A 16386-nucleotide genomic window follows, 5' to 3' on the forward strand; every position below is an offset into this window, starting at 1 on the left:
AGCTCTCCATGTACATTTAAGGGCCAGCAGTGCTGCCCTGTTCTGGGCCAATTGTAATTTGCCTAAGTCCCTCTTTGTGGCACCTGACCTACAACTGGACAATAGTACAGGTGTGACAAAACTAGGGCCTGTAGCACCTGCCTTGTTGATAGTGTTGTTAAGAAGGCAGAGCAGCGCTTTATCATGGACAGACCTCTACCCATCTTAGCTACCGTTGCATCATTGTGTTTTGTCCATGACAGTTTACAATCCAGGGTTTACTCTAAGCAACTGGTCTCCTCAACTTGCTCAATCTCCACATTATTCATTACAATATTTACTTGAGGTTTATGGTTTAGTGAATGATTTGTTCCAAATACAATGCTTTTAGGTTTTTTAATATTTAGGACTAACATATCTTGCCACCCATTCTGAAACTGACTGCAGCTCTTTGTTAAGTGTTGCAGTGATTTCACTTGCTGTGGTAGCTGGAGTGTACAGTGTTGAGTCATCATCATACATAGACACACAGGCTTTACTCCGAGCCAGTGGCACGTCATTAGTAAATCATGAAAAAAATAAGGGGCAGCTGCCCTGGGGAATACTTGACTCTACCTGGATTATGTTGGAGAGGCTTCCATTAAAAGAACACCCTCTGTGTTCTGTTAGACGGGTAACTTTCAATCCACAATATAGCAGGGCATTAAGACAGTGTTTTTCCAGCAGCAGATTATGATCGACAGACTTTTGTGCAACTTTTGACAAACAAAACAGCTCCCACAATCTTATCAATTTCTCGAAGCCAAATCATCAGACATTTGTGTAAGTGCCGTACATGTTGAATGCCCTTCCCTATAATCGTGCTGAAAATCTGTTTTTTAATTTGTTTACTGTGAAATAGCATTGTATCTGGTCAAACATTTTTTTCATAAAATGTCATTTAAAATGCTCCAACGCTTTATACTACATCAATCCACAGGAATTGAACAGTTTTTACATTCATTTTCTTAATGGGTGCATGATTATTAGTAACCTGAATAAGCAAATTCATAAATGTGTCAAGTGCAGCGTCTGGTTGCTCCTCATTACACACCCCAGACCAGAAAATATTCTTTACAGCCTTTGGAACTTTGGTTTTCCTAGATATGGCTACTATATTGTGATCACTACATCCGATGGATGTGGATACTGCTTTAGAGCCGATTTCTGCAGCATTAGTAAAGATGTGATCAATACATGTTGATGATTTCATTCCTGTGCTGTTTGTAAATACCCTGGTAGGTTGACTGATAACCTGAACCAGGTTGCAGGCTTTGGTTACAGTTTGAAGCTTTTTCTTGAGTGGGCAGCTTGATGAAAGCCTGTATATATGTAGGTCACCAAGAAAATATACAGTACCTCTGTTGATATCACATGCATGATTAATGTATTTCACACATATTATCCAGATACTGACTGTTAGCACTTGGTCTATAGCAGCTTCCCACAAGAACAGACTTTAGGTGAGGCAGGTGAACCTGTAGCCATATTACTTCAACAGCATTTGACACAAGATCCTCTCTAATCTTTACAGAAATATGACTGCACATACACGGCAACACCTCTCACCATTGGCATTCCTGTCTCTTCTGAAGATGTTGAAACCATGTATTGATACCGCTGTATTGTCAAAGGTATTATCTAAGTGAGTTTCAGAAATAGTCAGTATATGAATGTTCTGTTACTAGCAAGTTATCGATTTCATGAACCTTGTTTCTTAGGCTGCATATGTTAATGTGGCTTTTTCCCCCCACTTTTATAGGATTATTGATTGATAAGCATCCCAATAAAGCAATAAAAACAGAGGTAGACATGACAGTGATATTTATGTTTGAGCTGATCGTGCAGTGTGAGCGGCACACCGTGTACTGGTGTGTGTGATGCACGTGACATCCCGGTAACTTTGAGGAAAAACAAAAAAAAAAAAAAACAATCGGAGTTGAAATTCAAGACGGTCTTTGCATATTCGTGAAGCTAGCATAGCATCTCACTCCCCATTGAATACAGGCGGTTGAATCAACATCAAACACCCCTCAAAATTACGAGATGTATTCACCAAATCCATAGAGATGAATAGGCGGGAGCTTGACAGACCCCCGTTCCGCTCTGTGGACCACGAAATATCCCATTGTTAGAGCAGAGACACAAGCATCTCATCATTATATCCACAGTATCTCTGCCCAGACACACCCCAACCAATGAACCCAAACACATTTCATACAAAAAGCTTTATTTCAATTCTTGCATAACTCTACAACTGTACTTGACATCTATACACACTCAGACAGAGCTAACCACAGTTAAAGTGCTCTATCTTTTATTTTCTTCTCCTATAGGAAAGCTGTGATATGTACAGAGAGAGCAGAGAGAGAGCAAGCGGAACTAGGTACAACATGTCACTCATCCCGAATACAGAGTAAGCTATCGTTCCAATTCCCTAGTGTGGGGGTAGAAAACCTGGGTCTTGGAATGCTGCAGGTTTTTGAGTTGACATTTTTTTGCTTCACACATAGGAGACATGAAGGTGAAATATAGCCAATCGGATATTGATCAATTAACTCAATTGGAGAGGTGATAAGAGATATGGTGCCTGGTGGGAACTAAACCCTGCAACACCTGGTCACTCCAGGACCAGGGTTAAGGCCGAGAGCTTAGGTGACTGAAGGTGAGTGAGAATGAGGAGGCAACTGAAGCACAGTCAGTCAAACAAGCAGGCACAGAAGGGAATTTGAGTGTCTGAATCCACACGCAGAGCATTTCAGTCCACCTTTACACACATAAGCACCGTACATTTTTTTACTGTAAGCCAACATTTTTACATGGTACTGGAAACATGGGAACTGCATAATGTAATTGGTTACAATGCAATTGACAAAACCAATCCCTGATAGACATGCCAAAATATGTTACTTTGCTCAACAACACACTACAGAAAGAGACAGGCAGAAGCACATGTATCTTGAGGCGCCCAGTGGACACGTCCTTGACGAGCAATTTGGTATGGTGAAGCACCATGGGTAAAGTATTAGGCATCAGGTGGAAAAACACCAAAGTAGAAGTCAGGAGACAGTTTCCGGACACACGCACGCACATAGGCACACACACACACGGGCAGCAGTGAAATATTAAGACACAATAGCAGAAGCAGCAATCAGGTGACTGGGGAGAGGCAGGCATGGTTGAAGGTACCTCTGGACTGATGAGGTAGGCTGGGTTAGAGGCAAGGGTGGGTTTATTGTCCATTGTGGTGTGTGTGTGTGATGTTCACAGGTAAGGCTGGGGGTAGAGGTGAGGTAGGCTGAGATATTAAGGGGTTGTGAGAAAAGTCCCTCATGGTGATGAGAACGCTAAGGCCATGATGGGGAGCACTACTGCAGTTGTATGTGCATTAGTGAGAGACCGATATGAAAAATAAGAGCGAACGCAAGAAAGAGAAACAGGATCAAAGCTCCATCTTTCCCTTATAATACATTTTTCTTTCTTCCCCCTCTCCGGTGTGTTCTTCTAGTAGTCCTTTATTCCAGTGTTTGGGGAACAGGCCCTCTGTCGTTTCACAGAGCCCTCCTGTCAGTAGTAAAGACTTTATGTACACCCCCCCTCCCCTTAAATCCCCCCACATTCCTCTGCTAAGCTCTGGAGCAGCAGCAAACTGAGCGCCCTCCCCTTCCCTTTCGATCATTCTTCCGTAGCTTTCTGAATGCCAATTTGAAACTATTCCCAAAGAACTCCAGCAGCAATATGGTATGAATTCCACCAAGCCCATCGGAAGGCAAGGTGAAGGAATGACCATATTAAAATCAACAGGAGTGCCTAAGGGTTGTTTCAAAGCCACACTTTCTCCTCTAGCTTCCTTTGCTTCCTCTCTAATACACTTCTCTACTTTTTCTCCACCTGGTGGGAGTATAGCGCGGTTTAATATACCGCACTGCATGTACACACGCAAGCACACAAATACTAGTAGCTCATCTTTTCAGCAGTATTCACAGCCAATCTTCACAGTATAAAATAATAATAGTTCCACAGCACAAGAGCACCGTAACAGACATTGACAGCTCATCTCCTAATCGCTTTGTGTGTGTGTGTGGGTGTGTGTGTGTGTGTGTGTGTGTGTGTGTCAGAGTACACACACAACCAGGGGTTGGAACCGGTTCAGGGAACAGAACCGAAAACCGTAAAAGAACGAAACATTTCGAGGGACAGAACTGAGAACGAAAGTGATCTATACTGTTCCGAATCAGAACCGTTATTTTAAAAGCATGGGAAGCGGTTAATAATGTTCTTTTACTTTCTACCCCCAGCCTTACAGGGCTTTTTTTTCTCTTCCAGTCCCACAAAAAATTTTAACAAAGCACCTATGCAAAGCCCTCGCTTTGTCACTCAGAAACGTATTCCAGTGTCTGCCTGCCAGCTGAAAATGATTCAGACATTTTTATTAGAGAACAATGGACTAACTTGTTCAATGGTAGTTAAGGATACTATAGTTCAGGTTTTACATTGGATTTATTAACTACAAAAAGCAGTTTAAATTTTATGTCTGGTGGCGCTTTGCACACACACAAGCTTGTTCGCTAGCTAGCTAGCTAGCTAGCTCGCTCGCTCGCTGTGGTCTAGGCGATATTATATGTAATGGAAATGAGTCATGATCAAGGGCTAGCTCTGGTTCAACGTTAGTCAAGCCAACTCTCTGAAGTTCAAAGACATTCAAAGTTCCTTCATAGAAGCCGCTCCTCCGTAGGTATAATTCTGTGGGCCTAATTCAGATAACGCATGTCATAACAACAAGATGCCCAGCTCTTCATGCCCAGCACTCTTCTCACCAGCGAAATTTCAGTCGCATCTCATACACTACGCAACACTTGTCTGTCCAATGCATGTACATAGCATGCCCACTCCATAGCAAGCTGCTCCATCCATTGGTGAAGTCATTTAATGTTGAGCTAAATGTAAAAAATATATATATTTCTGAGGTTTAAAAAGGAACAGAAAGGACCTATATAAAACATAGTTTTTTTGGGATTCGAACCGGTTCATAACTTTATTTTGCTGGTTGGAACAGTTAAATGGAATGAAAATAATGTTGGTTGCAACCCCTGCACACAACCCACGTCATCCATAGTGGGCTGGCTCTCTGTCTCTAACCAGTCTCTCCGTAGGGAGCCCAGTCCAATGCCAACTGCTTGACTGAGGGTTAGCAATTAGCATCTCGCTAGTTAGCAACCTCAGTGAAAGGCTGTCCAGGAGTGATCCATCGGTCAGTCAAACTGAAGGCCACACCACCTCCTCCTGAATGGGAGGAACCTATGTGTCTGTCAAAGGTGGGGAGCGGGTCAACAACTCACAACTTCCTGTTCCGCGGTGATGACATTTCCTGATTCCGGTCAGGCGCTGGCTCCATCGTCATCATTAGCGACGCGGCCACCGTTCGTCCCGTGGGTGATAAGGGTGGGTGAGGCAACGGAGAGATCACGCTGGCTGCTGTGCCGTGATTGGGATTCCAGTCGGTGGAGGCTGCTGTGAGTGGACAGCGGATGGTCGAGGTGAGGCATGCTGCTGTGGGGGGGTATTGTTTGCTCCTCGCCGCCTCTGTAACTACAGGGGGTGTAGCTGGGGGTCGGGGAAAGAGGGGGGAAGGAAAGGTTAGTTCAGTAGCTCAGCACTTTATGTACCGCACCCACACCAGCAGGTATGTCAGCTGTGCTCTCTAAACTGATGAAGTTTTACACCAGGAACTTTTATCTCAGTTATATAACAGATGGATAAGAAGCTGTCTACAGACGAGGATCTCGAGGTGCCATACCTAAAACAGGGAAGCCGGATTCCAGTTTTTATCACGTAATCATTTTTGACTGTAAAAACTTTTAATATATACGGTGGCATCTGTAGCCAACCTTCCCTCTATTTCTCCCTCTCCTACCGTCCGTCTCGGGAGCGATGCAGGCTGCCATGGTAACTGGTCTTGCTATGCACACTGCCAGCCTTGCTGCGGGTGGAGGAGGCGTGGCCCAGAGAGTGGATTGGTCCACGGTCGTCGGGGGCGTGTCTAGGGTCATCAGGCTCTTCCAGGATGGCCAGGTGAGTGGAAGAGGCGTGGGTGGAGGTGCCCTGGAGGGAGGTGGGGATTAGGAATTAAAAACAGGTATTAGTTAGGGTGATATTATATTACATAACATTATTATTACTAGGAACATGTGAGGTGACAAGGTCATGGTGCCAGTCTTACCTGGGTGGAGGTTCCCCGTGATTTCCTGATGATGGGGGTGTGGGGGTCTCTCAGTAGAGATTGGGCAAAGTCTGGCTCCTGGAGCACCTGTCTGCTCTCATTCACCCCACTACTGCAGAAGGGAGGGGAGTTGGAGGAGTGCAGGGAGAGAGGAGTTGGTGGGTGAGAGGGGTGAGGCATGGAGTGAGTGGAGGGGGAGGGAGAGGGGCAAGGCAGAGGAGGGATGGTAGAGAGTGGGGAGAGAAAGTGAGTGACACAAAGAGGATGGCAGGGAAAGAGGGAAGGCAGAGGGGTGGGAGAGACGCAGAGAAGAGACGGAGAGATGATGGAAGGAGAGAGGGATGGGGCGAGCGGAGGAGGAAGGGGTTAATGTTCTGTAATTGAGGGTGGGAGAACAGGTGCAGAAAATAACCTAATCACCATGGAGACCGGGTTATGGGAAGTGTGTTTGTGCTAGGATGGAATGATAAGGCTTTTAAGCCTATGCAATTTATACCATATTACATTTTCACATCCACGTTCCTCAAAATGTTCATTTTTATATTTTCTAGCGAGTGATTCTACACCACTAAGTAGCCAACTTACCGGTTTGAAATTAGAAATACGCACATTTAAGGTAGGACCAGCGATATAACGTAGGTGCACAAAGTAAACAGCATAGTGGGTCAATTTCCGCAACAACTAAGAGCGTTGACGCGAGAGGCTAAAGTTCGCTCATCGCAATATCGGAGGTGCTGCTCGTGGCATCATAATTTCAGACACACACACACACACACACACCACTCTCTCTGCTTACTCTTTGCGTCTGCGTCCTTGTAGGAAGCTGGCCCATTCGAAGCAGGTCTTCTTGCTGCCCACCCAGAAGACCGAGGGAATCCCCACCACCAGCATCATCATGTACTTAATGAGGAACAGGGTCAGATCTGGGTGACTGGTCTGCTCAACCTAGACAGAGAGTGTGGGGGGGGTGAGTGAGTGAGTGACTTGTCCAAAATGGACAAAAACTGCATAGCTTGTACTAATCATACTACATACCTTTTAAACATACTGTTTTTTTTTTAAAAACATGTTATGGTCATCCTACTGAGATTGCCTCATCTAAAACACAATTGCGTTGATTCCCGCCATCGGTTCATTTTGGTAGAGCGCGTCCCCTCGTCTGATTCTCATCCTTAATAGTTCTACTGGATGGAATGCCAACATGAGTTTGACATCCTGGCATTTAAAGCATACTACATTTTCAATATTGCACATACTATAAAAAACATACTTTTTTCGCATACCCAAAATGCCTACTATTTAGAACGCAAGTACGGGTATTCGGACACGGCCTGTGTGTGTGTGTGTGTGTCTGTTCGATCAGAAACACTGGCAGATCAAAACAACTACTCAACTTAAGAGAGCGAATGCACAGCTCACTGCTCAAAGACAATCATCCCTTCTGCACATGCCAACCCAGTGTGTGTGTGTGTGTGTGTGTGTGTGTGTAAGGAAGAGAGAGAGGGAGCGAGTCAGACGGGGTTGCTACCTGTCATCTAAAAACACATTTACGTCATTTAGCAGACGCTCTTATCCAGAGCGACTTACAAATTGGTGCATTCACCTTATGATATCCAGTGGAACAACCACTTTACAATAGTACATCTATATCTTTTTTGGGGGGGAGGGTGGGGGGGAGGGTTAGAAGGTTTACTTTATCCTAACCCAGGTATTGCTTAAAGAGGTGGGGTTTCAGGTGTCTATGGAAGGTGGTGATTGACTCCGCTGTCCTGGCGTCGTGAGGGAGCGTTTTCCACCATTGGGGTGCCAGAGCAGCGAACAGTTTTGACTGGGCTGAGCGGGAACTGTGCTTCCGCAGAGGTAGGGAGGCGAGCAGGCCAGAGGTGGATGAACGCAGTGCCCTTCTTTGGGTGTAGGGACTGATCAGAGCCTGATGGTACGGAGGTGCCGTTCCCCTCACAGCTCCGTAGGCAAGCACCATGGTCTTGTAGCAGATGCGAGCTTCAACTGGAAGCCAGTGGAGTGTGCGGAGGAGCGGGGTGACGTGAGAGAACTTGGGAAGGTTGAACACCAGACGGACTGCGGCGTTCTGAATGAGTTGTAGGGGTTTAATGGCACAGGCAGGGAGCCCCGCCAACAGCGAGTTGTAGTAATCCAGACGGGAGATGACAAGTGCCTGGATTAGGAACTGCGCCGCTTCCTGTGTGAGGCAGGGTCGTACTCTGCGAATGTTGTAGAGCATGAACCTACAGGATCGGGTCACCGCCTTGATGTTAGCGGAGAACGACAGGGTGTTGTCCAGGGTCACGCCAAGGCTCTTAGCACTCTGGGAGGAGGACACAATGGAGTTGTCAACCGTGATGGCGAGATCATGGAATGGGCAGTTCTTCCCCGGGAGGAAGAGCAGCTCCGTCTTGCCGAGGTTCAGCTTGAGGTGGTGATCCGTCATCCACACTGATATGTCTGCCAGACATGCAGAGATGCGATTCGCCACCTGGTTATCAGAAGGGGGAAAGGAGAAGATTAATTGTGTGTCGTCTGCGTAGCAATGATAGGAGAGACCATGTGAGGATATGACAGAGCCAAGTGACTTGGTGTATAGCGAGAATAGGAGAGGGCCTAGAACTGAGCCCTGGGGGACACCAGTGGTGAGAGCACGTGGTGCGGAGACGGATTCTCGCCACGCCACCTGGTAGGAGCGACCTGTCAGGTGGGACGCAATCCAAGAGTGAGCCGCGCCGGAGATGCCCAACTCGGAGAGGGTGGAGAGGAGGATCTGATGGGTCACAGTATCAAAGGCAGTAGATAGGTCTAGAAGGATGAGAGCATAGGAGAGAGAGTTAGCTTTAGCAGTGCGGAGAGCCTCCGTGACACAGAAGAGCAGTCTCAGTTGAATGACCAGTTGAAACCTGACTGATTTGGATCAAGAAGGTAATTCTGAGAGAGATAGCAAGAGAGCTGGCCAAGGACGGCACGCTCAAGACTTTGCGAGAAAAGAAAGAAGGGATACTGGTCTGTAGTTGTTGACATCGGAGGGATCGAGTGTAGGTTTTTTGAGAAGGGGTGCAACTCTCACTCTCTTCAAGACGGAAGGGACGTAGCCAGCGGTCAAGGATGAGTTGATGAGCGAGGTGAGGTAAGGGAGAAGGTCTCCGGAAATGGTCTGGAGAAGAGAGGAGGGGATAGGGTCAAGCAGGCAGGTTGTTGGGCGGCCGGCCGTCACAAGATTTCATCTGGAGAGAGAGGGGAGAAAGAGGTCAAAGCATAGGGTAGGGCAATGTGAGCAGGATCAGCGGTGTCGTTTGACTTAACAAACGAGGATCGAATGTCGTCAACCTTCTTTTCAAAATGGTTGACAAAGTAATCCGCAGAGAGGGAGTGGGGGAGGAGGATTCAGGAGGGAGGAGAAGGTGGCAAAGAGCTTCCTAGGGTTAGAGGCAGATGCTTGGAATTTAGAGTAGTAGAAAGTGGCTTTAGCAGCAGAAACAGAGGAAGAAAATGTGGAGATGAGGGAGTGAAAAGATGCCAGGTCCACAGGGAGGCTAGTTTTCCTCCATTTCCGCTCGGCTGCCCGGAGCCCTGTTCTGTGAGCTCGCAATGAGTCGTCAAGCCACGGAGCAGGAGGGGAGGACCGAGCCGGCCGGGAGGATAGGGGACATAGAGAGTCAAAGGATGCAGAAAGGGAGGAGAGGGTTGAGGAGGCAGAATCAGGAGATTGGTTGGAGAAGGATTGAGCAGAGGGAAGAGATGATAGGATGGAAGAGTAGAGAGTAGCAGGAGAGAGAGAGAGCGAAGGTTGCGACGGCGCAATACCATCTGAGTAGGGGCAGAGTGAGTAGTGTTGGAGGAGAGCGAGAGGGAAAAGGATACAAGGTAGTGGTCGGAGACTTGGAGGGGAGTTGCAGTGAGATTAGTAGAAGAACAGCATCTAGTAAAGATGAGGTCAAGCGTATTGCCTGCCTTGGGAGTAGGGGGGGACGGTGAGAGGGTGAGGTCAAAAGAGGAGAGGAGTGGAAAGAAGGAGGCAGAGAGAAATGAGTCAAAGGTAGACGTAGGGAGGTTAAAGTCACCCAGAATTGTGAGGGGTGAGCCATTCTCAGGAAAGGAACTTATCAAGGCGTCAAGCTCATTGATGAACTCTCCAAGGGAACCTGGAGGGCGATAAATGATAAGGATGTTAAGCTTGAATGGGCTAGTGACTGTGACAGCATGGAATTCAAATGAGGAGATAGACAGATGGGTCAGGGGAGAAATAGAGAATGTCCACTTGGGAGAGATGAGGATTCCAGTGCCACCACCCCGCTGACCAGATGCTCTCGGGGTATGTCTCGGGGTATGCGAGAACACGTGGTCAGACGAGGAGAGAGCAGTAGGAGTAGCAGTGTTTTCTGTGGTAATCCATGTTTCCGTCAGCGCCAAGAAGTCGAGGGACTGGAGAGTAGCATAGGCTGAGATGAACTCTGCCTTGTTGGCCGCAGACCGGCAGTTCCAGAGGCTGCCGGAGACCTGGAATTCTACGTGGGTCGTGCGCGCTGGGACCACCAGGTTAGAGTGGCAGCGGCCATGCGGTGTGAAGCGTTTGTGTGGCCTGTGCAGAGAGGAGAGAACAGAGACAGACAGACACATAGTTGACAGGCTACAGGAGAGGCTACGCTAATGCAAAGGAGATTGGAATGAAAATGAACTAAACAACTGGGGAAGCGAGAGAGCAGGGCCTCCCTTACTAACCATTCACTGAAACACTCAAATATAACTTTTCCAACTTCCACTTTAGAAATTATAATTGATGTAAACTACAGTGGTTCAATGTTTCCAGGAATAGGCTCAAATTTAGTTTATTCAGCTAGATAACTTGGTACAGTATTCTTCCGTGAAACCCACCCAGTGCACCGTGTCCTATGACGCCGTAGATAACTAGCATGTTAGCACCAATACTTGGTTACAACAAACTACCAATGGATCATTCGTGTCCGTTTCTAGTTCCTTTCATAACGCAGAAGTGATTAAACGTTGGCTAGCTAACACAAAGTCAGTCCTGCTAGCTACACAAGTGGACTACACAACTCGAAAGTTAAGCTTACGTTGCAAAAATCTTATTGACTAAAAATGATACAGTACTGCTAGCTGGTAGAGTTGGCTAGCTAGCAGTGGCTGCGTTTACCTTTATCTTTTATACATAGACAACTATGTAGCTAGCTAACATTACACTAATCAAATCGTTCCGTTGTAATGTAATGAAACAACTCCCTCGTGGCGATAAATAGCATCACTGATCAAAATGTGCCACACACCTCCTTGGGCGCGATCAGGTGACATGGAGCAAAATTGGAATTCCAGAGCGACTATGAAATAGAGGGGGTCACTGCATGGGGAGGCCATACACACACCCTCATACAGCAGACAAACCTAAGCACTAGCACCTGCTCGTACCCTGTATAACCACACACCAGCGCTTTCACTCTCGAGTAGAGCTCCCACATCACATTAATCAATTCAAAGTCATACTATATATATATATATATATATATATATATAAAGAAAGACAGAGACAAAGATATGCTTTTCCTGACTATTTTCCTGGCAGTATGTATGCCTTGGCAATACGCACATCGTTATGCCAATAAAGCATTTGAAATTGAATTGAGAGTGAGACAGAAACAGAGACAGAGAGATAGACAAACAGTATTATTAGTACTATTGCAGCTGTGATGTCCATTCTTCACAACTTTATTAATAACGTAACCTCTCTATTGCAGAGGCAGATACACATCCACTTTCAACTGATATCAGCCGGGAAGATGAAAGGCTTTCACCAACTGGTAATCTGTGTGCAGTCGGTGTGTGTCCAATAGAGACCGTGTGAGTGAGCACAAGTGTTACATTCTGTTATTCATTTAGTGCCCGATGACATAAAACAACCCTATCCTCCCCCCTCTCTTCCCACAACCATTACAGAGGCACCGCACAATACGGCCAGCTAAGCGTGACTGAACAAGCCCTCAGAGAGAGAAAGAAGGAAGCAATCATTCCTCTTTCCCTTCCCCCAGCTCACTCTCAACAACCTGCAGATAGGGTGACCACATTTAAAACACCAAAATACGGGACAATGGAATGATTTTGCGGGACAGTGTAGGCTACATGAATAAAAACAATTGGCAGCACCCCCCACACACAAACAAAAAGCAAGCACCAAGCGAGCTAATTGAAGCGCACCTAGCCTACACTTTTACCTTGCACAAAATGTGTGGCTGTTTTATGAAAATCTGGGAATATTTGTCCAAGGAAACATTTCTGGTTGGTCTCAGGGAATGTAAAACAGTTAGGGAGACTTAAAACGGGATTGAGTGAAGTAGTAGAAAATATGTTACTAATGAGCATGGAGAGCCTTTCAGTCTAATACGGCTATTTACTTACTTTTGTAGCTCTTTGTTAGAAGCACGCTTTTTGTAAGTAGTTAACTGTCCTTTTCAAGTTTAGCTGGAATTTAGCCCGAAAGGATTTAACAAATGTGATTGGCCTACGTCTCAAAATCTGCAAAATATAAGAGCTCATCAACGATTGGAGAAGTGTTTATGATCACCAGTCCCACATCCTTTTGATCTTGTGATGAGGGCAATGTAGAATAGACCGGTTGGAATCGCAGTTCTCATCAGTAACCACGTTTTCATCCACAGTTTTTCTGCGAATAAAGTCATACCGTATAAATAAAAATAAATCACAACAGGTGTGATGGAATCAGGAAGTTTCGGTACAATTTTATAAACGCTGGCAGACGTGTTCGTTCGACATGGTGGGATCTTTTTATGTCTGAGAAATTCATTATGAGAGAAATGGCAGTGGAAGCGCCTTTATGCGCAAATATCGATATAATAACCATCATATCGAAGTTAATAAAGTCAAGCGATGAGATGGTGTGTGGTCCACTACGACTTACTAGGCTACAGATGAAATCATTTAGGATGAACTTCACAGGGTGGTGAAAGTGCACCGTGATGATCTTGATGCTACTTTCCAATAAATAGAGGGTCTTATTCTGGTGACATGATGATCGATGCTTGACTGCCGTTTGACAAATATTCTCACCCTTATCCATAATAATCTCATATAGACTAGTTTAACTGCACTATCGGAGAGCTGTTGGCTAGAGCGCACGTGCCAAGAGTAAGCACGTTTGCTATTTAACGCAAAGGTTTTCGTGACAAAACTGTCGGTAGTGTTAAAAATGCGATGGAAAGATAATGTTGATTTTTATTCGGTACATGAAAACTTAAGCGAAAAAGTACATTGTGTGTACTACGACATCAAGCACTGATTTTTATCTGTAACAAGTCAGTTTGGTGGATTGTAGAATATTCTCATGAAAATCTGTCGCCAATTGGATGGAAACCTAGCTAGTGAATGTGAAGTCTGACTGAAATACGGCACAAATACATTTTTTTTCCTAAATTATTGGTGTTTTAATTTGTTGATAAAATGAGTGTTTGGTTGCAGGACGCGGCACAAAAGGGACAAAATGTGTGACTGTCCCACACAATTTGGGACATGTGGTCATCCTAACTGCAAGTGCTTACTAATTAAGAGGAAGCACAGAGTGGTTGGGAGTCAGAGGAGGAAACTTTATACTGTGAAGTTGGGTTAGGCAGAGTAAAGTTACAGTGTGTGTGCGTTACAGAACTTGGGAAGCAGAGAGGAACTGGTAATAGGAGCTGTAAACTAGGGGGGGGGAAGAGAGCCAGAGAGGGGGGAGAGAGCCAGAGAGAGAGAGAGCGAGTGTGAGTACGGGCACACACACACAGCTACCTGGTAGGGACAGGGTATGTGGTAGTCTCTGCAGTGCTCCTGGACCCAGGTGGTCTCCCAGACAGCCCTGTTGCTGTGTTCATACAGGTAGCAGGATATCACCGTGAGCAGAGGTACCAGGTAGAGCACAGAGAAAACCCCGATACGGATCATAAACTTCACCAGCTTGTCCTGGTTCTCCTTCTCCAGAGGGATCTCCATACGCACACGGTTCAGCGCCACGATGCCCACCAGTAACAGAGATACACCCACCTAGAGGCAGATAGACAGGGACTAGTTTAGATTAGAGCATGGCTTATTGGTCGAAGGGGCCATCTTCAGTTATTCACATTGCATTTATTTAATCCTTTGTTTAGTCAGTTAAGGAGCTAGTTGAATAAATATTAATAGAATGAACGCTCACCGCCACGTTGAGGCAGAGCGGTGCTAGCAGGAACCAGCGCAGCGCCGTGACGTCGTAGAGGCCTACGAAGCACACCCCACTCACACCGTCGCCCTCAATCTTGTTGAGGGCCAGCAGGGCCACGGTGAGGCAGCCGGGCAGGCCCCAAGCGCAGGTGTGGAAGAGCAGGGCCTTCTTCTCGATGGCCTCGCTGCCCCATTTGGGAACGGCTGCCAGGAACCAGGTGATGGTGAGGATGACCCACCACACACTGCCAGCCATGGTGAAGAAATACAGCACCATAAAGAACAGAGAGCACACCTGGAGGAGAGAGAGAGAAAGAGGTGAAAAAAGAAAAGAGAGAGGAGAAAGAAGAGAGGAAAAGAGGAGTGGAGAGAGGGAGAAGAGAGGAGGGCTTAGAGAAGAAGACTGAAGAATGTTTTACATGTGTACCGGGAAAACAATTTCTGCCTTTTTTGATGTACAGTAATAGCCATGAACATCAGAGAAAATGTATTAATTAATCAATCACTAAGCAGATGGATGGGTCACCTACCTTGTTGTGTGAGCCCTGCGTGACGGTGGCCGCCCGGTACTGGGCGGGGTTCGCCGCATTGCACGCCACCCTGTCCTCCAATAGGAAGCCCAGAAAGAAGACCAGTGACACCATCATGTAGCAGACGGCGTAGAAGATGATTGGCCGCTCGGGGTAGCGGAACCTAGTGACGTCGATGAGGAACGTGAGGAAGGTGAAGAGCGTTGCCGAGAGACACACGATAGACACCACGCCGATGAAGTAGCGGGCGAAGGTGAGCTCCGGGCGCTGGAAGTACATGTTGGGACAAGGGGCCGAGCAGTCGCGCGTGCCCAGGAACGAGTAGCCCAGGTCAGGCTCCATCTTGAGCTCGCGGGGGCACCAGAAGCCGTAGTCCCTCTGGATGGACATGGGAGAGATGTCTGTGGGGTCCACGCTGGTCTGCAGGTCCACAGCACGGGGGTAGGCCTCATCACAGTCTGGGAACCTGGGGGGGAGCGAGGGAGGGGGAGAGATCCAAGATGAACAAAATGTGGTTGGGGTTGTGGTGGTAAGTAATTGTGGTGTCCCTGGTCAGTGAGGGTGTCTGGACAGGCCGTTTAACTTTCCTTTTATAGGATATGGTTAAGCGAGTAGGTAATGGTTCTGGTAGGGTCAGGGTGAGCTCTTAATGGTCAATCAAAAGGCAGAGATCCTCTTAAGAGTTAATTCTTTGGTCTGCATTCTTTATTGTAAGGTCAACCTAGGGACGGTCCCAAACAGTACCTGCTACATTCGATCTCGTCGGGCCAGGTCACTCCGAACATCTCCATGAGTTTGTGGCAGTCCCTCTTTGCGCGGTGGCACAGGGCTCGGCAGGGCATGGACACACGGCCATACTCCATACAGACTGGAGCGTAGAGGGCACACAGGAACATCCTCAGGTCCTCCGAACACTGCAGGTTCACCATGGGGTGGAAGGGCTGAGGGAGAAGAGGGGGATGGAGGAAGAGAGGTGAGAAGGGAGGGTGAGAGAGAGACTGATCGCTAAATACACACAAACCAACAGGCACAGCTCCAGTTTCCCACGCTGCAGTTGAGGTCGGGGGAACCTGCTTGACGAGGCTCAGCTTACATGTAAATCTTTCTCGCTCGCTCACACACACACACACACCTCTCCCACAGGCGAAAGACCTGTTTGGTTTGTGGAGGGGAAACAGTTTGAGACACTTATTATGAAAAGTCCCTAGAAACACATCTAGGTTCCTGTTCATTTCTAAATAGCCATCAAAGGAGCGAGAGAGAGCTGTCGTCAGGAGCCCCATCAATATTTAGGCAAGGATATGAGATATTCACAGAGAGCCATCGCATCAGAGCACAGTCTGGACACAGACAAAATTCCCAGGTCTAAATCAGATGCTGGTTTGAAGAAGAAACACCAGCAGACACTCT

The 16386-nt window shown here is 46.8% G+C and overlaps 1 protein-coding gene across 1 annotated transcript in view; it reads right to left on the minus strand.

Annotated features, from left to right (window-relative positions):
• Window positions 1-2231: 2231 nt before the first annotated feature.
• LOC115162503 (frizzled-3) overlaps window positions 2232-16386 on the minus strand; it is a 40456-nt gene continuing 26301 nt past the window's right edge. The window contains exons 3-10 of the mRNA XM_029713859.1: window positions 15721-15917; window positions 14977-15442; window positions 14442-14741; window positions 14039-14290; window positions 7035-7183; window positions 6239-6350; window positions 5933-6120; window positions 2232-5622 (exon numbers count right to left, since the gene is read on the minus strand). Coding sequence (XP_029569719.1) covers window positions 5397-5622; window positions 5933-6120; window positions 6239-6350; window positions 7035-7183; window positions 14039-14290; window positions 14442-14741; window positions 14977-15442; window positions 15721-15917 — 1890 coding nt within the window. The 3' untranslated portion in view covers window positions 2232-5396. The remainder of the gene's footprint in view (window positions 5623-5932; window positions 6121-6238; window positions 6351-7034; window positions 7184-14038; window positions 14291-14441; window positions 14742-14976; window positions 15443-15720; window positions 15918-16386) is intronic.

Source organism: Salmo trutta, chromosome 25, assembly GCF_901001165.1.
Source record: "Salmo trutta chromosome 25, fSalTru1.1, whole genome shotgun sequence".
Taxonomy (NCBI): Eukaryota; Metazoa; Chordata; class Actinopteri; order Salmoniformes; family Salmonidae; genus Salmo; species Salmo trutta.